At 42.7% G+C, this 24,466-nt stretch overlaps 2 protein-coding genes across 2 annotated transcripts; both read left to right on the forward strand.

Moving 5' to 3' along the window:
* The first annotated feature begins 2,936 nt into the window (after positions 1 to 2,936).
* On the forward strand, positions 2,937 to 5,986 carry LOC119040478 (disintegrin and metalloproteinase domain-containing protein 1a-like). Its single transcript, XM_053669859.1, has one exon. The coding sequence runs from the start codon at positions 3,180 to 3,182 to the stop codon at positions 5,979 to 5,981; it is 2,802 nt and encodes a 933-aa protein (XP_053525834.1). The 5' UTR covers positions 2,937 to 3,179; the 3' UTR covers positions 5,982 to 5,986.
* Positions 5,987 to 14,398: 8,412 nt separating this feature from the next.
* Positions 14,399 to 16,873, forward strand: LOC119040475 (disintegrin and metalloproteinase domain-containing protein 1a-like). Its single transcript, XM_053669845.1, has one exon. The coding sequence runs from the start codon at positions 14,399 to 14,401 to the stop codon at positions 16,871 to 16,873; it is 2,475 nt and encodes an 824-aa protein (XP_053525820.1).
* The last annotated feature ends 7,593 nt before the right edge of the window (positions 16,874 to 24,466 follow it).

Below are 24,466 nucleotides of genomic sequence, written 5' to 3' on the forward strand. Positions count from 1 at the left end.
TGCAAAGCAGAGGAAAAAGGATCAGTAGGCTCAGATATTCAGTTTTATCCTGTCACATTCTCGTCAATCAAAAGCCATCTCACAGAGCTAACTTATTTTCTAATTCTTCATTTTGCTGAGTATGTCAGCAAGGTGACATTTAGTTAGTATTCCCTATCTATGTGTGTTACTATGGAAAAATATGATAATACAAAGTATCTTTTAAGAATTGTTTTTTTACATTGGTTCCCCTTTATCTTGGAGAATTTGTAATTCAGGTATTTTTTGAGGTATGATTCACTAATATTAGGTGACTGATAACTGTGATAAATGGAAACCCTGTAAGGAGCATTCAGTGCTTTTAAACATGCCAAAATTTAAGAGGCAGCAGAGAAAAAATGTATTCTTATTTACTGACCAGAAAACTTAGCTAAAAGTTGAGTTGAGGGTTGAATTACATTATTCTATTTTTTAGTGAAGTGCAAATCACTTCTTGCAGTCAGGAAAAACTGCAGTTGTTTCTAGAATGTTGACTGCTTGTTGTTTTTCTCACCTTAGGACAGAGGTTCAGTAGTCACTGGGGATAGAAGGTAGTAATTAACTGTGTTACTTTTTCTTCGGAGTAACTTTCTGGCATGCCAAGTCTACCATTAAGTTCTCAGGTTTGTTGTTTAAGCGTCTTCTAATGGTTCAGGATGGTTTTATTTCTTCAGTGTGTGATGAACTTTAGGCGTGATGGAGGCAGGGTATCCAAAATGATGGTCCTGTTTATCTGAGCAGCAGTTGTCCATGTGTCAGTTGTCTCAGACATAATGAATCTGACACCCCAAATGTGCACTGTCTCCAGACACACCCAGAAGAACCCCAGGCTGGAAGTTTGTGAATACCCTGCAGGATGCTCCAGTTGTTGTAACTCAAAAGTGGGTCCTACCCTGGACAGAGCTCCTTGACAAAACAATAGCTCCCAAAGGACTCAACAGTGTTAGATCTTTGAAGTGGAAATTTCTAAGTGGAATGAGATTGTAGGCCAGTAGTAAGTACTTCCTTAACAAACCAGTCAGGTTCACTAATAAAACAAAATTTGCACGTAACTGGAAGTGAGACAGAATCATCCTTGTCTCTTTTGGCCTGCCTTTCTAATACCTAAACCTGCAGCTAATTCACACTGTAAGAACAGTTCTTGTAGGCAGGAGGTTAGAGTCTCCAGTTTTACCATATGACTTGCTAACCTCTGCTTACTAAAGCCATTACTTATCACTCAAATACCTTTAGACATTACCATAGTTATATATCTGCTTGATGTAAAAACAACTTGTATATCTTTCTATCTAATATGTTGTATAAGCATAGGAGACTATCTCTCAGAAATTTATCATTGGAAACATTGATAGGAACTACTTTTGAAAAAGAGTTTTGTTCTTGTATTTATTTGAGAAAGAACAAGTTGAAATTATTGAAGAAAAAGTCAAATGATTTAAATCAGATCATGTGTATGAATGCTTGTGTGTATGTTATTTATTGAAAATGTTTCATTTTGAGAACTGGAAAATTATTGGATATTTAATTTTAATTATATTTTTATTTATTTAAAAAGTAGAGGTTTTCTTTCATTGTTGATTTAATTCTTTAATTCCACAAAATGACTTAACCTAACTTCCCCTGCTTGTTTTGGTTAAGACACAGGGAAACATGTTAAATCTGATAATTTCTAAATTATATATAATTTACTATATATATATAAATATATACATTATATATAATTACTATGTAACTGTAAGAGGCTTTTCTCTTATATAAACTACAAGGGAAAAAGGGATCCAACTAGAAATCATTTTCCCTTTTTTGCCCTAGATTTTTTAAATGGTTTGTGATATGACTAAATTTTCTTGCTAGATGCTAATGATAAATTTTATCATCTATATTAAGAATTAAATATTAATTGGGGATAGTTAATGAGTTGATCTGCTATCATGCTCATATCTGAGATCTTGTGGTATCATATCATTCCTTCATGAATTAGATAAGGTAGCTCCCCATTTTTTAGTGTTAAACTTGTACTCATAACCGTTATTTTATATTGTAAATATCTGACTTAATATAAATTATTTTTATGCAAGGTGAAAGATGTAGAGTCTTATTTTACTTCATCTTAAAATACACAGAAAAATAACTGACTGGGCAAGGGATGTGATAGAGCTCCGCCCCCCCCCAACTTTTTCCTTTTAAGTCTGTACTGCAGAGTACATCAGGAAATCAACATTAAAACCAAATCTGAGGATTTCTGCAGAGATTACAGTTCAATTTCAGTTATAAAAATGAAGAAATCTTTTAAAAGGTCTTACAGAGTTCACTTTTATTTTCTTGGTGAAATGGTGTCTGTAAACTGGTTAATAATCAGTTTGTTTTTATGTTGGGACAGTTAGGAGAAGTTGAACTTTGATCCTAGTCACTTACACCACCTCCGTGGTAAAACTGAGCTCATTTCACTTAATACTTAGTATGTCTGTGTATTAGGAAAACATCTTAAAAGAGAGAAATTATGTTTATATGCTGATATAAAATGTCAAAATTCATCTGTTATGAACAAAGGCTAATGAGGGAGAATTTGTGCATCTACATATGATTTTTGAATTAAGGGAAAAAACATACTGACAAAGAAGGGTTGGACTGATAAACAGCACCGTGAATTACAATAGAAATGAGCAATTACAAAAGAAAAATGAGATAGTAGGCAACAGAGAGAACTCTGTCCTGCTCATAGATCCCCAAAGAACCCCTGTCCCCTCCCCCCAACCTCCTACCAGAATGTTGGGTTTCAAAGAATGAGCAGATTAACGGATATTGAGGAGTCCTGTGGCCTCAGCTAAGGATAAGGATAATTGGTCAGAGTTATCTGTACTGGCTGAATCATTACAGACCTTCTACTTGATATGTCTCTCTGTAAGGGGAAAGGGAACATAGCCAAGGAGAGTTAAAGCTGTTGCTGTTTGAACAAAGTCATATAATAAGGAAACTACTGAATATCAAGAGAGAAGCAAGAATACAACTCAGCCTCAAAGTCCGTAAGACTCAGAGCTGGACAGCAGTTACCCATAAGGGAACCATCATAGATTTGCGTCTCCAAGGTTTACCATGCCAGGGACAGTGGCTGCTGCTGAACATAGGCCTAGAATCATCAACTGATTCGCCAGTGCCATGTCATGGCCACCTCTGGGAGAGACTCTGCCCCTATATGGCCTTCTCCATGGAGAAACCAAGTGGCCTTGAGAGAGGGTAAGATAGATTTTCAGATTTGGGCACAGCAGAAGAGGGACTTGAGGCCGGGGATAGTGCCAAGATCATGTGTCAAGTTGGAAACTATAGTGCTGTTGGTGATTTTTCTGCCAAGCTTCAACTGTGCCCTGGGATCAGCACGTTACTCTTCCTATGAAATAGTCACCCCTGGGGCTCTGACAGTTGAGGGAAGGGAAGACCCAGTGGGAAAGGTATCTTATGTGATATCTGTGCAGGGCCAGAAACTGCTGATCCACCTGAAGGTGAAGAGAGACCATTTTGTCCATAACTTTCCAGTCTTCAGCTACCACAATGGCATCCTGGGACAAGAAAGGCCTTTCATCTCACGTGACTGTCACTATGAAGGCTACATAGAAGGAGTCCCGGGGTCTTTTGTTTCTGTCAACACCTGTTCAGGCCTCAGGGGCATCCTGATTAAGGAGGGACAGTCCTATGGCATTGAGCCCATGGACTCTTCAAAACGGTTTGCACACGTGCTGTACACCATGGCACATCAAGCTCGAGTCTCCTGCAGCGTCACTTCCAAAGAAAGCCCAGTGGGGTCCACCAGCAGGCCACCAGGGAGCAGGAAGCCTGGTGGTCTACAGGCACTGTCCTACTTGTGGTCACACGCCAAGTACGTGGAGATGTTTGTTGTGGTCAACAACCAGCGGTTCCAAATGTGGGGCAGTAACGTCAGTGAGACAGTCCAGAGAGTGATGGACATCATTGCCCTGGCCAACAGCTTCACTAGGGGAATAAACACAGAGGTGGTGCTGGCTGGGATGGAGATTTGGACCGAGGGCGACCCCATAGAGGTCCCAGCGGACCTGCAAGTGGCACTCAGGAATTTCAACAGCTGGAGACAGGAGAAGCTCCTCCATCGTGTGAAGCATGACGTTGCCCACATGATTGTTGGACAGCATCCTGAACAGGGCATGGGGCAGGCATTTCTCAATGGTGCCTGTTCCACAGGCTTTGCAGCAGCTGTGGAATCCTTCCATCATGAAGATGTCCTCCTGTTTGCAGCGCTCATGGTCCACGAGCTTGGGCACAACTTGGGGATTCAGCACGACCACTCGGCCTGCACTTGTCAAGATAAACGCCTCTGCCTCATGTATGAAGATATCACTAAAGAAAGTGGCTTCAGCAACTGCAGCTCTGACTACTTCTACCGGTTCCTGCAGGAACACAGAGGGGCCTGCCTATTTAACAACCCTCAGCACAAAGGCCGCTTGCGGAGGGATTCCACCTGTGGAAATGGGGTGGTGGAGGGCGAGGAGCAGTGTGACTGTGGGTCTGCCTGTTTCAGTCACCCGTGCTGTGACCAGACATGCAGACTGAAGGGGAATGCAGATTGTAGTGATGGGCTCTGCTGTTTTGGTTGCCGACTGAGAAATAAGGGATTCGTGTGCCGTTCTGCTTTGGGAGAGTGTGACCTCCCAGAGTATTGTGATGGTACCTCTGCAGAGTGCCCTGCAGACAGCTATAAGCAAGATGGTACATCGTGTGATAGACTTCACTACTGTGTTGGGGGTCGGTGTAGGAACCCTGATAGTCAATGCTCAGATCTATATGGGTACCCTGCACAGTCTGCCCCCGAGAACTGTTACATTTCAATAAACAGCAAAGGGAACAGGTTTGGGAACTGTGGCCGCCCCACCTCAGCAAAGCCGAGATATGTTAAGTGTTTTGATGATAATATATTTTGCGGGAAAATTATATGTACCAATATTAAATGGGTCCCGTCAATCAAACTCCATCACACGGTGATCCAGATTCCTCATGAAAATGACTTCTGCTGGAGCATGGATGCCTATAACATTACTGATATCCCTGATGACGGGGATGTGCACTCTGGCACTCCTTGTGCCCCAAACAAAGTCTGCATGAATTACTCCTGCACTGATTTCGCTGTGCTCAACTATGACTGCGATCCAGCGAGAATGTGTAGTGGGAGAGGGGTCTGTAACAACTTAAGGCACTGCCATTGTGAGGCTGGCTATGCCCCCCCTGACTGTAAAAGCATAGGTAATGGGGGCAGTGTGGACAGTGGTCCCCCTGGCAAACCAGATGATGAAAATCTAAGTGCAGATGGAAGTGGCCATCCTGCCAAACGTAAGATTGAAGTTCCAAAGGCTGGCCTTATAATTTATGTATTCCCTTCATTTCTTTTATTAACATTGATACTATTACTATGTTGCATTAGTCTTAAGTCTGGAATTGAGTCTGTAGAGACCCCAGGTGCCTCACCAGAACTGAGTTCGGAGGAATCTAGCGACCTGTTCGAGACATTCCTATCAATGGAGTCACATAGGGAATCAAATGTGGATATAGAGCAGGTGTCACTACCAGCAGAGGCCCTTGCAACAGAGGACGGTCTCCCACCAGAACAGGTCCCACCATCCGAGGCCCCACCACCAGAGACTCCACCACCAGAGGCTCCACCACCAGAGACTCCACCACCAGAGGCTCCACCACCAGAGACTCCACCACCAGAGGCTCCACCACCAGAGACTCCACCACCAGAGGCTCCACCACCAGAGACTCCACCCCCAGAGGCTCCACCACCAGAGGCTCCACCACCAGAGGCTCCACCACCAGAGACTCCACCACCAGAGGCTCCTCCATCAGAAGCCCCACCACCAGAGGCTCCACCACTGGACATTCCCCCACCAGAGGACCCCCCACCGGAGGCCCCACCAGAGCCTCCACCAGATGAAGGATAGAAATAACCAAAGTCAGAAGAGGAGTGAAGGAGGAAGCCAAATAACATCAAATACCTCAAGCACTGAGTAGGAATGAGAGGCTTAGAAAGGCAAAGATGAAGTGAGAATTGATGGCTCCAGTGGCACTGATAGGACTGCACAGTCTACAGAAACATGCATGTGAGAAGAGAGAACTGCTTTCAAAATTCTAGAAATTTGATTATATATTTATATATGTAATCATATATGAAATGTTCTATATTTTTGCCTTGTCCTAAGCTGTTTAAGCTTTTCTCACAGATCACTGCTATCGTCTCATTTTACTTAGGCCACTTTTTGACCTGACATTATTTTTCAGGGCATACCATCTTTCGTCTGCATTGTTTAATGTAACATATTATTGTACCTCCATTACTATCATAAGATTATTCAACCCAGGGACAACAATGCACTATTTTAGAAACATTACCCACTGAGTCCTCTGATTTCCCCTAACCATTTCTATTCATGAAGGTAGTTTAAAATTAATTAACTATTCAATTTAAAACCCTGTTATTTTCAGATGCAGTATCATCTCAGGCTCTATGGGACTTTCTGGAAGGGGTTATACCTTATCCAGGGTGGTCTGACTACCTGGGTCTGGGTGGATGAGGCAGGGCTGGACAACTGAGGCAAGTGCTGAGGTTATATTTGAGGTATTCTTTCCTCATTAAAAAAATTATATATTCTTATTTATTAAAATTCTATATATTTAAATATCTATATTAAAGTAAATATTTTTTCTATTGACATCTCATAGGATGTTTCTGATACAGGTAAGAATACTTTCATGTGGTAGTTATTTGTTAAGAGAACACAAAGTACATGCAGTAATATTACCCATTCTGTACCAGACACTGCTAAATAGACACTTTACATTCATTGTCTTAATATATTTAGTTGTCCCATTTATACTATGAAACTTTCATCTTGTATATGAGGAAACAGAGACCAAAAAGTTTTGCTGTAGAGCTAGTAAGGGGTGGAACCTGCATCCTGCCACAGGTATGACTGAATGTATGTTCTCTACTGCCTCATTAACCTTTTCCTTCAGTAAAAAAGAAAAAAAGAGAGATCCAAGGCCCTGGCCAGGTAGCTCAGTTAGTTAGAGTGTTGTCCTGATATGCCAAGGCTATAGGTTTGATCCCCAGTCAGGGCATATACAAGAATCGACCACTGAATGCATACATGAGTGGAACAACAAACTGATGTTTCTCTCTCTCTCTCACCTTTCACTCTATAAAGAAAAAAAAGTGACACAGAAGACATTCAATATGTCCTTACTTGCCTAGACCATGGCTTTTCTCTCGATGACTTTAATGAAACAAAAGCCTTACAAATGGATGTTGATCTCCATCATGAACTAACCACACTGTGAAGCCATTATAGGTGAAACTGACTACAGGTGAAACTGATAATGTCAGAAAATACATTCTGACATTATGGAGTGGTGGGTTTGTATCTTGTTTAGCTCTGAGGGCCTAGTCGATTGCAAGTGTTTGGTAAATGACCAAGTGGAGGACTTAACCAGAGCCAACCTTATGATAGGAAGGGAATCTCTATGGATGCCACTTGCTAGGTCCTAGGCATGGCACAACAAAAGCCTGGTTCAGGTGCACGGTTGCCACAGGTCAAATCTCAGGAGAATTCCTGAACATCAGTCAGTCTCTGACAATCCATGTACTAAAACCCTCTTCTAACTGCTCATCCTATGTAAGCAGAAAAGAACAAACAAAAGAAGAATAAGACCTGGTTTCTGCTTTCAAGAAGCTAATGTTAATTACTTTTGGAGAAACAAAACTAAACTTCAGAGCAAAATCGAAAAATCAAGCCTTCAAGCCTTCAGTTATGTAAATTTCCAAGTTATGAGACCTGCTGGTTACCACATCTCACCATGTTGTATGCCAAAAGATCAAGATTCATGAGGAAAACACACTATTAGTTGGTTATCACCTCAGAGCTTTGAGAACAAGGGTAAAAATGGGTAACTGAGGGCATACAAATGTAAAGTTGTCATTGGAAACTTTTGAAAAAGATGTGGAGGATTTCTGCCCAGAAGCACTTCAGTGGAGACCAGGAAGGGCAACCTCCCTGACTGTAGGCACATGCTGATGGTGATTAAAAGCTAATCACTATCACATATTTTCAAAACTTAGCAAATATAAGGGAATCATGATTTAGGTACAGGGTAATCATGCTTAGCTAATTTTTTAAAAATCCATACTCGATAAGTTTATTGGTTTTAGAGAGGCAGAGGAAAGGAGGGAGGAAGGGCAAGAGGGGGAGAGAGAGAGAGAGAAACACTGATGTGAGAGAGTAACATCAACTGGTTGCCTCCTGTATGTGTTCTGACTGGGGATTGAACCCACAGCCCACTGGGGTACAGGACAACACTCCGATCAAGAGAGCCAGCCACCTGGCCAGGGCTCATGCTTAACTAATTTAATGACATTTCTTAAGGATCAAAAATCAGGTAGATAATTGGGAATCAATTAAATAAAACCTATTTAGGATCTCACAATATTTGACAAAACTTAAAAAAATTTAGCAAATTTGTAAGTTGTACAGGCTTTTTAATTTATTGGTGCTGCCCTTTGATTGACCCTCAGGTGTACAAAAACAGGGTAAAAGCAGGGAACAGCTCTTTAAATGAACGTTCTATGGAAAGGTGACAAAAAATCAGACAAATTTATATGTTGCAAGGTAAATCTTAAAAAGTGTGGGATCCCCAAACTCCAGGGATTGACAGTAGAAGCTCTTTATGACAGACTATAGGAAAAAAGTAACCCCTATACAAAGAAAAGGTAAGGAAAGTGTTTCTGACAAAAAGAAAAAGGATCAGAAGCAGTCAGAAAACTCGATTTTAACACAGCCAAACACGCAGGGACAGTGTGAATAAAAACACCTAACAGATCAGAAGCCACCTAATAACATAATTCTGAAAAGTGCCAGCACAGACTTTATGTATTGCCTGAAGTAGAAATTTAAGCATTAAGAATGAAAGATCATAGAGCAGAGGAAAGTTCAAGAAGGTGAGAGAGCAATGGGAGTTGAGTTTTATTACTGAAAATAGAAAAATACACAGATTATATTACATGATTTATGTTGCTTATTTGTAAGTCCCTTTGCTAACGAAGGCTGGCAAGAGGAGCACACCCAGAACGTGCCCTCCACAAAAGCCTGCCACTGAAACCTCAGAGCAGGAGGGTTGCCACTATGTGCGGAAGGGCATCGGGTCCCGCCACTGAAATGCATTAGATGGAGCAAGGCTATAGTGACCTGACCCTGGGTTAACACAAGATTGAAGCAGGCTGCAGTCCTCAGATACAAGATACAACAAGATCTGTGAAAACTGGTAGGTAAAATAACTTTGGAATTCAAAGCAGAATTTGGGTTCCAGAGTTGCATCCTTGACCCATGACATACAGGTTTATGTCACCAAGAAGCCTGTGGATGAGCCCTAACTACCATACCATTCCATCTATAAAGGTCGCCAGCAGAGTTAAGTCAATTTTAATGTGGGCAGGAGAGAGAAGATAGGGTACTTGGGTCTGAAAGCTCCAGGTTCATGATTCAGTGTTCTGCATTTTGTGTGACTGCTTCTATGAAGTGCAACTTTCTCACTTGATTCCTCTTCCCATTACGCCTGGGGGGCTCAGAGGGATGCTTGCTTATAGGTTCTGAGTATCTGTGTTCATAGTCACTCATAACCCAGCCTGCTGCTGCCCCAGGAATTCTGACAGTGGCTGCTTGCCTTGCCCTCTCTGTGTTCCCTCAGGCCAGTAAAGACCCAGGCTCTTCCCTCAATCCCCAAAGGATAGCCAAGTCAAGGTTCTAGATTGTTATACAATTTTTTGTGTGTGTGGGGGGGAAGGGTGTAGGGAAATTACAATGCAGAAAAGAACAAATTTCAATTTTGCCAATTTTACTATTCTTGGAGTCCCAGCATGACCCTCTCTGGGAGGCTGGAACAGGTCCTCTTTTTTTGTACGGCCTCAACCTGACATCTTTTCTTGTCATCAATTCCTATCAAACAAGCCACATTACCAAGACACAAAGTCAAAGCAGCTACAAACACAGCATTACAACATGCTTTTAGAAATATCCTCATAATTTGCAGTCAAACTCCACTCACTCCTCTGGGGCTCACTTGAAAGAAAAATAAAAGATTTATGTTAAACACAGGTGCATTATAAACCTTACAGGAATGCTGAAGTTTTATCTAATAAAGTTGCAAAAATTTTAAAAACACATTGAAAATTTTTAAAAATTTCAAAGAGATTTTATTTATTTTTAGAGAGAAGAAAAGGAAGGAAGAAAAAGACAGCGAGAAAAATCAATGTGTAGTTGCCTCTCGTGCTCACCCTACCAGGGACCTGGCCCATAACCCGGGTGTGTGCCCTGACTGGGAATGGAACTGGTGACCCTTTGCTTCACAGTCTGGTGCTCAATCCACTAAGCCACACCAGCGAGGGCAAAATGAAAAAAATTAATTTATTGATTTTATAGAGGGTAGGGAGAGAGGTGTTTATTTTTCCACTTACATGTATTTATGTATCACCAGCTGATTCTTGTGTGTGCCCTGACCAGGGATCAGACCTGAAATCTTGGCCTGCATTGGCCTATCAGGATGACACTTTAACCAACAGAGCTACACAGCCAAGGCCTAAAAACTTCTTGTGTTTATAAACTTAATTTTAGAATAGAATTTTGGTGTTTCTAGTGGGCAAATGTGCACACTGACATGTTTCCCTGCTTCGAGACATGAAGCTTTACATATTTTTTGAACTACAGAAGAATTTTAAAAATATCCAATACCACTTTTGTTATTTAATAAAATTATGAGGGTCTTGCATATAGACTTAGTCTTGAATCAATTTGGAAATGCCATGTAGTCACAGTGGCTCTTCTCACAGTTAGAAAACATGTTAAACATTACTTAAGAAAAGAACATTAGAGGTAGACTCATGACTGACCAAGTGTTTGCAGCCTCATGCCTGTTTCATTGCTGTCATCTAACTGGCCTGACTAGCAAAATGCAGGAAGAAGGAGACCTTCTTTTTGAGACCTTCATTTTGAGACCATGAATGTGCCATTTGTCATCATAGTTGTGGGCTTTTCTAGGGACATTTTCAGCCCTTCAGGGAAGGCATGAAGCAAGCACATACACACAACATACAACAGATGAGATCTCACAGACCTCCCTTACCTGGGAGTCATTCATGTGTTCAATAAGTAAGTCTATTGTACTTAATTGCATCTTGAACCTGAGCACAGAAATATGAACAAACGGAAGAGGGCAATGGACACATGGAAGTCATTTTCTAAAACAGGGGAGACTTTTAGGAGACCTAGTCTTCAACTGGCATAATCTTAGGATACCAGTATGTCAGGGCCATCCAGAGAAGAGTGTAGGCCTGGAGTTGCCAGCCAAGGTGCTCATGAAAAATCACACATAATAAAAGACTTCCCTGTTGGAGTCTCTCACACACATTTTTGGACAATGCCATAAACAGAACTTGAGAGACTGAATTTAGATGGTGTTACAAGATAAAACGGCTTATGGTCAAGATGGCAGCATAGGCAGACATGGTTCGCCTTTTTGCACAACCACATCAAATTACAAGTAAAATACAGAACAACAATCACTTAGGAGTGTCAGAAATCTAGTTGAAAAGAAGTCTAAGAATGACAAAGTCAAGTTGAATGGAAGTCTGGCAACTACAAAATTGATGCAACCACATCCATCCAGACTGGTAGGAGGGGCATGGATGCAGAACAGGCTGGCCCCACACCCATGGGGATAAAATTGAGGAGGGATATCTCAGGAGTGAGGAGTTCCAGCCTCACATAAGGCCTCAGAGTCCAGGATTCCAGTGCCAGGAAGGTAAGTCCCCACAAATTATGGCTGCAAAAATCCAGTGGGGATTGAGTTAGTGGAGGAAGCTGCTGAAGCCCTAAGCAGTTACTCTTGGGGAATCCAAGGGTTACTCTTGGACTCACCTACTCAGACTTACTCCCTCTGAGCCCCAGTACCAAGGTGGCAGCCTGAAGGGTACCAGTAGTATACAGGGAGAGAGTGTCTGACACTGTGGTGAGCAGAGGCCATTGTCCCTCGGATAAGCCATTCCCCTATAGAACCAGTAGGCTGGTGCCATAGCCAAGTCTCCATCAATCAGGCTAACACTGTGTGACCCCCCTTGGAGATCACAGGGGCTCTGGCCATCTAATTTATGGGCCCAGCCAAGCTGCTTTTCCATAAGAATAGGTGGTCTTGGCTCCTGAATCCTATCAAACAAGCAACAGCCGGCTTCAGTGAGCCCTAGAGGCAGCCAGATTAGAGTAACAGCTTGGCTTCACCTAGGAATCTCCAAACCCAGCACAAGTAGCAGCCATCTCAGATTGCTTTATAGCTCGGGCAAGGTGCCCCAGGCACCTTGCCTGAGCCATAAAACACAGGTGGTGGCTGACCTTGGCCTGAACCATTCAAGAAACCTCAGGACCAACACAGCCAGTGGACAGCTACAGACAACATCAGAGCACCACCACCCTGCCCCTGCACAGCTGATCCTCCATGGATGGTGGTGGAGGTTGGTGGTTAGTGGTCACAGCCAGTCCTTGCAGCTGACTGGCCCGGGTAAATCCCACCCACTGATCTGCCAATAGCAACCAAGGCTCAACTACAAGAGAAGGGTGTACTCAGCTGAAACAAAGGGTGCACCTTGAGTATCCAGCTTAAGTGATAGGGGAGGCTATGTTACTGGACCCTAAAGGACAGGTACTATATTAGGCCACATTACCAAGACACGGAGTCAAAGCAACTACTTAATACATAGAAACACACACAGGGAGGCTGACATCTCAGGAGACAAAGAAACAGCCCAAATGAAAGAACAGATTAAAACTCCAGGAAAAAGAGTTAAACAAAATGGAGACAAGCAATCTATCAGATGCAGAGTTCAAAATACTGTTCATAAGGATGCTCAAAGAACTTAGTGAGGACCTCAGCAGCATAAAAAAGACCCAGTCAGAAACAAATGATACACTAATTGAAATAAAGAACAATTCATAGGCAAACAACGGTAGAGTGGATGAAGCTGAGAATCGAGTCAATGATTTGGAAAGTAAGGAAGCAAAAAACTACCTATCAGAACAACAGGAAGTAAAAGAATCCAAAAAATGAGGATGGTATAAACCACCTCTGGGAAAACTTAGAGGTCCAACATTCACCTCATAGTGGGACCTGAAAAAGAGAAAGTGCAAGAAATTGAAAATGTACCTGAAAAAATAGTGAAAGAAAACTTCCCTAAAGTGATGAAAGAAATACACATGCAAGTCCAGGAAGCACCGAGAGTCCCAATTACGATGGATGCAAAAAAGCCCACTCCAAGCAACATCATTATTAAAAGGCTAAAGGTTAAAGACAAAGAGAGACTCTTAAAAGCAAGAGAAAAGAAGTTAGTTACCAGAAGATTGCCAGATGGGAGAGGGGAGCAGGGGCAATGGGTGGAGAAGTGAGGGGATTAAGAAGTGCAACTGGTAGTCACAGAATAGCCACAGGGATGTAAAGTACTGTATAGAAAACAAAGTAGGCAAAGACCTTATACACATGACTGTTGGACATGAACAATGGTGGGGGGATTGCCTAAGGGAATAGGGACCTCTGGTTGGAAGTGGGCAAAGGAGGAAAAATCAGAACTGTAACAGCATAATCAATACAAAATGATAACAATAAAGAATACTGTCCCTTGCCCCATTTGGGTCTATCTTGGGACACAGGGCAGCCAACCCTTGGCCTTATCCAAAGTCTGTCCTGAGAAATGTGCACATCACTACAATGCCTCACTGAGGGATCAAAAACACCCCGAGTTGTGATGTCCATGTGTTACAGAGCACGAGTTTGAGAAGAGGGGAAATGGCCAATGGAGTGTGCCCACCAATAATCACCAAGCCCCCTGGTCTGGAACATTAGGAGTTAACTGAGCAACGGACACAGGACGGGTGGGGGTGGGGTGTTCTGTGTGGCACAGTTGAGAAGGCATGGAGGTTTTGTTTTCCCTCTCGAGCTACAACCTTGCATTTTAGTTTGCAGTCTGTCCTTCATGACTGCATCACCACATGTCAAAAAGACTTCAGCCAACAATCTCTGAAGCTAATGCTGCAGAAGGGAGTCACAGAAAGAGGACACTATCTGAAGGACAACAGAGAGATCCCAGAGACTAGAAAGGACATAGCCAGAGGTAGGTGGCAGCTCTCAGAAGTTGGTAGTAGCCACCACCCTTTATGCAGCCAGCATACAACTGGAGCTAATACCTGTGACTGGGGGTCTGCACGGCAAGGAGAGCTGGTGCTGCTGAACATAGGCCTAGAATCATCAACTGATTCGCCAGTGCCATGTCATGGCCACCTCTGGGAGAGACTCTGCCCCTATATGGCCTTCTCCATGGAGAAACCAAGTGGCCTTGAGAGAGGGTAAGATAGATTTTCAGATTTGGGCACAGCAGAAGAGGGACTTGAGGCCGGGGATAGTGCCAAGATCATGTGTCAAGTTGGAAACTATAGTGCTGTTGGTGATTTTTCTGCCAAGCTTCAACTGTGCCCTGGGATCAGCACGTTACTCTTCCTATGAAATAGTCACCCCTGGGGCTCTGACAGTTGAGGGAAGGGAAGACCCAGTGGGAAAGGTATCTTATGTGATATCTGTGCAGGGCCAGAAACTGCTGATCCACCTGAAGGTGAAGAGAGACCATTTTGTCCATAACTTTCCAGTCTTCAGCTACCACAATGGCATCCTGGGACAAGAAAGGCCTTTCATCTCACGTGACTGTCACTATGAAGGCTACATAGAAGGAGTCCCGGGGTCTTTTGTTTCTGTCAACACCTGTTCAGGCCTCAGGGGCATCCTGATTAAGGAGGGACAGTCCTATGGCATTGAGCCCATGGACTCTTCAAAACGGTTTGCACACGTGCTGTACACCATGGCACATCAAGCTCGAGTCTCCTGCAGCGTCACTTCCAAAGAAAGCCCAGTGGGGTCCACCAGCAGGCCACCAGGGAGCAGGAAGCCTGGTGGTCTACAGGCACTGTCCTACTTGTGGTCACACGCCAAGTACGTGGAGATGTTTGTTGTGGTCAACAACCAGCGGTTCCAAATGTGGGGCAGTAACGTCAGTGAGACAGTCCAGAGAGTGATGGACATCATTGCCCTGGCCAACAGCTTCACTAGGGGAATAAACACAGAGGTGGTGCTGGCTGGGATGGAGATTTGGACCGAGGGCGACCCCATAGAGGTCCCAGCGGACCTGCAAGTGGCACTCAGGAATTTCAACAGCTGGAGACAGGAGAAGCTCCTCCATCGTGTGAAGCATGACGTTGCCCACATGATTGTTGGACAGCATCCTGAACAGGGCATGGGGCAGGCATTTCTCAATGGTGCCTGTTCCACAGGCTTTGCAGCAGCTGTGGAATCCTTCCATCATGAAGATGTCCTCCTGTTTGCAGCGCTCATGGTCCACGAGCTTGGGCACAACTTGGGGATTCAGCACGACCACTCGGCCTGCACTTGTCAAGATAAACGCCTCTGCCTCATGTATGAAGATATCACTAAAGAAAGTGGCTTCAGCAACTGCAGCTCTGACTACTTCTACCGGTTCCTGCAGGAACACAGAGGGGCCTGCCTATTTAACAACCCTCAGCACAAAGGCCGCTTGCGGAGGGATTCCACCTGTGGAAATGGGGTGGTGGAGGGCGAGGAGCAGTGTGACTGTGGGTCTGCCTGTTTCAGTCACCCGTGCTGTGACCAGACATGCAGACTGAAGGGGAATGCAGATTGTAGTGATGGGCTCTGCTGTTTTGGTTGCCGACTGAGAAATAAGGGATTCGTGTGCCGTTCTGCTTTGGGAGAGTGTGACCTCCCAGAGTATTGTGATGGTACCTCTGCAGAGTGCCCTGCAGACAGCTATAAGCAAGATGGTACATCGTGTGATAGACTTCACTACTGTGTTGGGGGTCGGTGTAGGAACCCTGATAGTCAATGCTCAGGTCTATATGGGTACCCTGCACAGTCTGCCCCTGAAAACTGTTACATTTCAATAAACAGCAAAGGGAACAGGTTTGGGAACTGTGGCCGCCCCACCTCAGCAAAGCCGAGATATGTTAAGTGTTTTGATGATAATATATTTTGCGGGAAAATTATATGTACCAATATTAAATGGGTCCCGTCAATCAAACTCCATCACACGGTGATCCAGATTCCTCATGAAAATGACTTCTGCTGGAGCATGGATGCCTATAACATTACTGATATCCCTGATGACGGGGATGTGCACTCTGGCACTCCTTGTGCCCCAAACAAAGTCTGCATGAATTACTCCTGCACTGATTTCGCTGTGCTCAACTATGACTGCGATCCAGCGAGAATGTGTAGTGGGAGAGGGGTCTGTAACAACTTAAGGCACTGCCACTGTGAGGCTGGCTATGCCCCCCCTGACTGTAAAAGCATAGGTAATGGGGGTAGTGTGGACAGTGGTCCCCCTGGCAAACCAGATGATGAAAATCCAAGTGAGGATGAAAGGAAAAGTCATGGTGTTGGTGGTGGTAATGTGGGCAGAGGTGGTGAAACTACAGATGGAAACAAAAGCACTGGCAAACTGGTGTATGTATTCCCCTTGTTTCTTTTTGCAATATTTTTAGCTCTAGTTATCGGCACCAGTCGTAGGCCTGGAAAGGATTTTTCACAGTGCTCACAAGAGGCCCTAGGAGAAACTGAAGAAGCAGCGGTACAAGAAGAGGAAGGAAGTGTAAGAGAGGAAAAAACAGAAGCAGAAAATGAGAGTGATAGGAAGATGCCTAATGCAGCAAACCCTGACCCTTGACCCGGTAGAGCAAAGGTGCAGTGGTCACTGGTGGCTGCAGCAGCTCTGACTGAGTCTCTAATGTCTATAGGAAGGTCCTAATGTAGGAGGAGAAGTTTTCTTCTTCTGTCTTTAGTTTAGTAACTGATTATATATACATATGTAAAATCATTTCTAAAACATTTTACTATTTTTTTTCCTTTTCACATTTTATGAAACCATTTCAATAAACTTCTCTCATGGATCATACATATCAATTTTTAAACATTTTTTTCTTTTACTGATTCTAGAGAGAGGGGAAGTAAAAAGAGAGGGAGAGAGACATAATGTGAGAGAGAAGCATCAATCATCTGACTTTTGCACACGCCCCCACTGACGACCAAACCTGTAACCCAGGTATGTTCTCTGACCTGGTATCAAATCCTCGAACCTTTTGGTTTGCAGGATGATGCCCAACCCACTGAGCCACATCAGTCAGGGCAGGGTCATTTGTAAGTTACCAGTTTTTCAGAGAATACCATTTTCTATCTGCTTTGACATATATCTCTTCCAGGGTTTTTCATCCCTATCACAACTACATGTTATATAAAAGGTTTTTATTTGATTTGTTGTTCTAATTTTCCCAGTGGAGTATATTCATGAAATGAAAAATTTTTAATTAAAAAGTAAATAACAGTTTTTAGATAAAGCATCATTTTAGGATTTATATATCCTATAAACTCCTTTAGATTTGGGGCTCTCTGGAAGGGGCTGCTCTGATCCAGGGTGGTATAATCACCCCATGTCCAAGTACATGGGAGAGAATAAGCAACCCAGGCAAGAGGCAAACTTGTACAGTGCTGAGTTTAGTTGGAAGTATTCAATTTTCCTTCTTTTTTTTTGTTTTTCTACTTTATTATATTTATTTTGCATTTTCATTATCAAGGTAATATATTACCCCCTGACAATCAAAAGGAACAAAGCATTGGAAGGTAGTTAATTGTAAAGAAAGCACAAAGCATATAAAATAATAACATCAATGCTGTGCAAGACACTATACTAAATACTTTATGTTCATTGCTTTAATTTAATTCTCTTACTCACTCTATTCTTGTACATGTGGAAACATATATAAAAGAATTTTGCTGTACAGCTAGTAAGGGGTGGAACCTGAATCCCACCCCAGGTATAACTAAATGTACATTCTCAACCTCCTCATGAGACTTTTCCTTCAGTTAAAAAAAACGAGCAAGAAGACAATTGATATCTTTACTGGCCCAGTACATGGGTTGTCCATCACTGACTTTAATGAAACAATAGATTACAAATAATGCTGATCTCTCTCACGAACTGACCACATCGTGAAACCATTACTGGTGAAAGTGTCTTTTTCCCTATTACATTCTGACATCATGGAGTAGCGGGCTTGTATCTTACTCAGCTCTGAGGGTCCAGCGAATTGTAACTGCTTGGTAAATGTTGACCAAGCAAAGCACCGGCTGGGTAGCTCAGCTGGTTGGAGCATAGTCCTGTCCACCAAAATGCTGCAGGTTGATCCCCGCACTGGGGCACATAACTAGATTGCAGGTTTGATCCCAGGTCTGTGTATGTACAGAGTTGGGGGGAGACCTGTCAATGGATGTTTCTTGCTCACATCAGTGTTTCTCTCTTCTTCTGCCCCCACCTAAAATCAATAGATATATCCTTGGGTGAGGATTAAAAAAATGCTGACCAAGTGTTTAATCAGAGCCAACCTTAGGATAGGATGAAATTCTGCTAAAGGTTTACATTATAAGGTTGAAAGTATTATTTTAAAAAATTTTATTTATTTACTTTTAGAGACAGGGGGAGAAAAAGAGAGAGAGAAATATCAATGCGCAAGAAATACATCGATCAGTTGCCTCTCACATGCCCCCAGCTGGGGACCTGGCCTGCAACCCATGCATGTGCCCTGACTGGGAATCAAACTGGTGACTTTTTGGTTCACAGACCAGCACTCAAACCACTAAGCCACACCTGCCAGGGCAAGATGCAAACATTTTTGAAAACGTATTTAAAATATTTTTTAGGCTTAGTGTGTTTAAAAGCTTAACATTAGAGTAGAATTTTGGTGTTTCCTCGGGTAAATATGCTCACTGACTTCTGCCAAGAATGTAGGCAAAATGCTGACTCTTTAAAATTAATATTCCCCCACTTCTGGACATTAAGTTTTATATTTTTTGAATTATGGAACAATTTTAAAAAGATCCAATACCACTTTTGTTATTTAATAAAATTATGAAAGTCTTGTATGAGGTTATGCTAGAGTGAAATATATGAGGATAGGAAGGTCTTGAATCAATTTCTGAACAACAAAGTCACAGTGGCTCTTCTCAGGGTTAGAAAATGTGTTAAAAATTACTTAAGAAGAGAACATTGAGGTAGAATCATGACTGACCAAGGGTTTACAACCTCATGCCTGCGTCATTGCTGTCATCTGACTGGGCTTTCTAAGACCCATACTAAGAGGCCCCAGACACTGATTCTGTCCCCACAGTCTGGAGTCCAGGAACTTCCATTGCTTCCCTCATGATCTCAAGTAAACAATGTAAACTTAGTGTGGTATTCAAAGACTGTGACAATTGGGTGGTCCAGTCCATTTCAAATGTTGTCTCCTATGGCTCTTGAAAACAAAGCATTTCCTCATATTGGCATGTCTAACAGGAAGAGCCTTGATCCTCATTATACACCACGGCCACTTCCCACTCTGGGCTCTTCATCATAGTCTTATTTCCACTGAATGACCTTATTCTTCCATATGCCTATTTAGTTCAATTCTCACAGCTCCAGTGAGGCTCTTGAAAGTGCTCTAACACACTGTTCTGTACTCTATTGAGTAAAACATGGGTTCTCTTTGAGGGTACTTGTGGAGAGAACCTATACAGGGAGGAGTCAGCCTGAAACGGACCATCAAGTGTGTATTTTCTACACAACAGGGTATATAAATATCACTGTCATTAAGTAGAATTATCAATCCATACTTTGAGAGTGAGAAATACATTTGTTTATTCATGGAACATGTTCTCAGACTGTCAAATTCTGGAGGTACTCATGAATTAGCAGAGAAATGCAAAGAAACCTTGTAGGAGACAAAAGGAATAAACTCTGAAACCACATTTCTTCTAGCACTGCATTTTTAGTCACCTAATAATCATGAGCTGGGTGGGAATGCAGACAATTTCACATGAAAAAGAAAAAATTTTGACATGAGAAAGAAAAAAAGAGTGCCAGTGCCAGGGAGCAGAAAAGGCTCTCCCTCTGCCCACCACCGACCCCTCAGCCACTCAAAGCCACCCTTTATAGTTCCAGGAAGAGGTAAGTCAGGTCTCTGTAAAACCAAAGAAATGCAAATAAATATGCCAAATAAAGCAAAGCCTACTAATTAATCCTTTGTTTTTAAAAATGTGAATGTATCCCAAAGTTCAGGTAACTGATGTGTCTTGATTTAACAAAAGCTCACAGATAGGAATCTCTTTACAGGAAAACTAAAACAGTTGCAACAAAATGATATCAGTACAGCAAATCCCTTAACTATTGAGAGTCTACACTGAAGTATTTACATTTTATATAATAAGGTGCCTAAAGTAAGAATTTGTTAGGTATAGTCATTAATTTTTCTACAAGAGATACAATTTTTATTCCTCTTTATTGTCATGTTTGGTGTTTTTATAACCACTGTGCATATATAAAAACGTTTCACGAAACAACTCAGGCCTACAAGAAAACAACAGAGCATCTCTCCTAAGCCCTGAGAGTGCTCTTTTCTTCTCTGTGGATGCTGACAGCATGAGGGCTATGTAAACTTTGAGTCCTATGTTCTTCCAGTCTGACAAATCCAGCCAGGAAGAATTGCCTGAGAGCAAAATAAAAAAAATATAACTCATTTCAAAAGAAGAAAGTCACCTTTCTTCTGATTGACATGGCTTTCATATTCTTGGCCCTAAGTCCCAGGTGTTACTTTCTGGTTGATTGGTCTTGGACATGGAATTTCATTTTCTGGGGCCTCAGTTTCCTCCACACTAGGATGGCCACACAAAGAATGCCCCTCACAGAACAGATGAGAGATTAAATTAGGCAGTGTGTGTGCTGTATCTAGTGCAGTGCGTGGCATACAGTGGGTACTCAAATAAATTCTGAGAAGATATAAATCAGATGGGATAACCACTGTAAGATTATGATCTTAATCATATATTCTACAATGATAAGATACTCAAATCAAGTCACAACACTGAATTTCCATTACATATGGCATTCTGACCTATCATATTATGGTCATCTGCAAACATGTTCTATTTCCTCTACTAAATCGTAACTCACTGAGGGGGCAAGGGGCAAGATTTTGTTCATGTGTCAATTACTGTCTTGGGCCCAATTATGAGTAAGACTGGTAGGAGTTTTGTTCTTTTCCTCAGAGCCCATATGAAGATGATTTTGGCATTAGAAGCAATCATGCTTCTTGGAATCAGCTCTGGCTGGTGTGGCTCAGTGGATTGAGTGCGGCCTGGGAACCAAAGAGTCACCAGTTCAATTCCCAGTCAGGGCACATGTGTGGTTTGAGGGCCAGGTCCCCAGTTGGAGTCATGTGAGAGGCAACCACACACAGATGTTTCTCTCCCTCCCTTCCCCACTCTCTAAAAATAAATAAATAAAATCTTTTAAGAAGCAATCATGCTTCTTGGAACCAGTCTGAAGGATTCTAGCTTTCTCCCTCCTATGACCATATCCTCAATCCTTATGTGCAAATGGCTCAGGACAAGTCTGGCACACTCCAGAGGCCTTGCTGTCTAAGTCTGATGCTTCTTACAGAAGTCTGAGTGTACTAAGGGGCTGATACATGTGGCCACTCCTTCCTTTCTCCATCCACCCATTCATTTCACCACTGCTGAGTCTGCACCTATGAACTGTTCTAGGGATGTGGAGACAGTACCAAATAAGGCAAAGTCTCTGATCTATTAAATTTTTTAAGGATTATAACCCTGCCCTGAGTAGGTTTGCAGTGACTGGAGCTGAGAAGATGGAAGGATCACTCCATCTGCTGTGTAAGTAAGGAACAGGCAGGGGCAGAACAACAGACAGCTGCAGAAGCAGAGAATTCCTGGAGTGTGCCAAGCTGTGTTCTGGAAGTTTTCAGAATGGTTGAAATGCTGGTGGTGAGAAGAGGCTGATCTGGGTATATTGTGAGGCTGAGCTAAAAGGATCTGCTGATGAAGCAGATGTAAGGTATGAGAGAAAGGAAGCAAAGAAGGATGTCTTTCCAGGAGCTCTACCCTGAGAACCCTGAGAAACTGCGCAAACAGACTTTGCATTTGCTGAGATGGGGATGTATGTGGAAAGAGTAGGCGTTGGCCTTGTTCAGTTTGAGATGTCTATTAAACATCCAAGTTGGCTCTTCGGCTAGGCAGCGAGATGACTGAGTCTGGAATTCAGGACCTATGGGACTAGGTGAGACTGCCTAGGAAGTGAGTGTAGCCAAGGGAAAAGGCCCAAGGACAGGGCGAGGACCTAGCTCCATGGCATTCTATGTACAGACGTTGGTGAGATGGGAAAAACTCAGGAAAGAAATAGGAGACAGAGTTCCTGGTGTAGTTGAGTACCACCAAGAGAGAATATTGTCCTGAAGACCAAGAGAAGTGTTTCTAGAAGAGTGACACACTATGGACCCAGTCCATCCACAAATTCTCTTGACTTTGCCTTCCACATACATCCAGAATATGACCTCTGATCACCACCCCAATTCTCCAGTGCATTGCAAGTCACCATCATCTCCCTCACAGACAACTGCAGAAGTGCTGAAAGGGTCTTTCTTTGATCCTGGCTCCCACAGTAGCTAGCCTCTTTTCAGCCCAGCAGGCAGGGTGATTCTTCTAAAGGTAAGCCAGAACATATCCCTTCTTTTAAATGATGCAGATCACTCTATCAGGGGAGGACTGAGTGTTGATCATTTGATTTCACAGTAGGGAGTTAGTTATTCATTTGTAACCTGGAGTGGAGCCATTTAGATAAATGGGTGGGAATGGAAGCTTATTCTAGTGGAGTCAAAATAAAAAGGATGAGTCAAAATACATTTTTGAAGCTGTTCAACCTCACAAGAATTCAGAGAAATGAAGACTATGTAGCCAGAAAGAGATGTCACTATGCACCCCTTAGATGGACTATAGTAGACTGAGAATTCCAAGTATTACTATGGAATGGCGGACACTATAGTAAAGTGCATTAGAAATGTAAACTGGTATGCTACTTTGAAATAGCATTTTTTATTTCCTAGTTAAACTGAAGTATTAAGTACCTTATCACCTAGCTTTTTCACTCTTAGGCAAACCCCCTGAAAATTTCTGCTTATTTGCATCACATTACTGGACAATAAGGTCATGGAAACCCTTTTCAGAGTATTACAAAAGAAAAGAGCCCTATGTTCACAGACAATAAATGTTCAATTGGATAGATCCTCACAAAGAAATATAAATGTAGAGCAGCGGAAAGAAAGGAACTATGGCAGCATACAAAACTGTGATTAAACTTCAATACTATGTGGAAGAGGCCACACATAAACACTGCATTCAGATGGATTCAGGTGAAAGTTAAGATGTAACATAAGAAACACTTCCAAATGTTCAAATAAGGCCCTCTAGAAGTTGCCCGCTTCTTAAAGTTGTTATACCAATGGCAAAAATAGTCAATATCATGTTTTTAGGAAGTATGGATAAATTAATCAAATTATAGAACCTCAAATTTGTTCATTTTAAAACTAAACAACTCTGGCTGGTGTGGCTCAGTGAACTGAGTGCCAGCCTGTGAACCAAAAGGTTGCTGGTTCGATTCCCAGTCATGGCACTTGCTTGGGTTTTGGGCCAGGTTTGCAGTTAGGGGCATGTGGGAGGTATCTGATTGATATGATCTCTCACACATCCACATTTCTCTCTCTCTCCTTCTCCCTCCCTTCCACTCTCTCATAATAAACAAACAAATAAATCTAAAAAACTGAACAAAAACACTTCTGTTCAAGATGATGGTGTGGGTGAACATAGCCCACCTCCCCACGCAACCACATAAATATTACAACTCAACTGTAAAACAGCCATTATTCAGAACTGCCATAAACTGACCTGAATGGAAGTCCTACAACTATGGAATTAAAGAAACTACATTGAGATCAGTAGGAGGGGCATAGAAGTGGAACAGCTGGTCCCACACCCATGTATGGTATATAAAAATCAGGAGGGATAGCTTGAGTATGAGGGGTCCCAGCCTCACTCCTGGCCCCACCAGCTTAGGGATCCAGTGCCAGAAGAAGATAAGTCCCCATAACTTCTGGATGTAAAAACCAATGGGGATTAAGGCTGTGGAAGACAGAAATTGCCAGAGTTCCAGGCAGTGCCTTTTAAAGGGCCCACACACAGACTTACCTGGACTGTCTCCCACTGAGCTCCAGCACTGGGGAAGCAGCTCAAAAGGCACCAGACATACAAGGAGGAACTGAAGTGGCTGGCATCAGAACGAGAGCTGGGGGACAGTTTTCTCCCACACAGAAGTGCTGGGAGAGGCCATTGTTCCTTTTCTGAGCTCTGTTTCCACAGAGTGGGCAGGTGGGTGCCATAT

Source organism: Artibeus jamaicensis, unplaced genomic scaffold (genome assembly GCF_021234435.1).
Source record: "Artibeus jamaicensis isolate MK-2021 breed Jamaican fruit bat unplaced genomic scaffold, CSHL_Jam_final contig_525, whole genome shotgun sequence".
Taxonomy (NCBI): Eukaryota; Metazoa; Chordata; class Mammalia; order Chiroptera; family Phyllostomidae; genus Artibeus; species Artibeus jamaicensis.

Coding starts and splice junctions, on each gene's coding strand:
- LOC119040478 (XM_053669859.1), top strand. CDS start 3,180: ATGGCCACCTCTGGGAGAGACTCTGCCCCTATATGGCCTTCTCCATGG.
- LOC119040475 (XM_053669845.1), top strand. CDS start 14,399: ATGGCCACCTCTGGGAGAGACTCTGCCCCTATATGGCCTTCTCCATGG.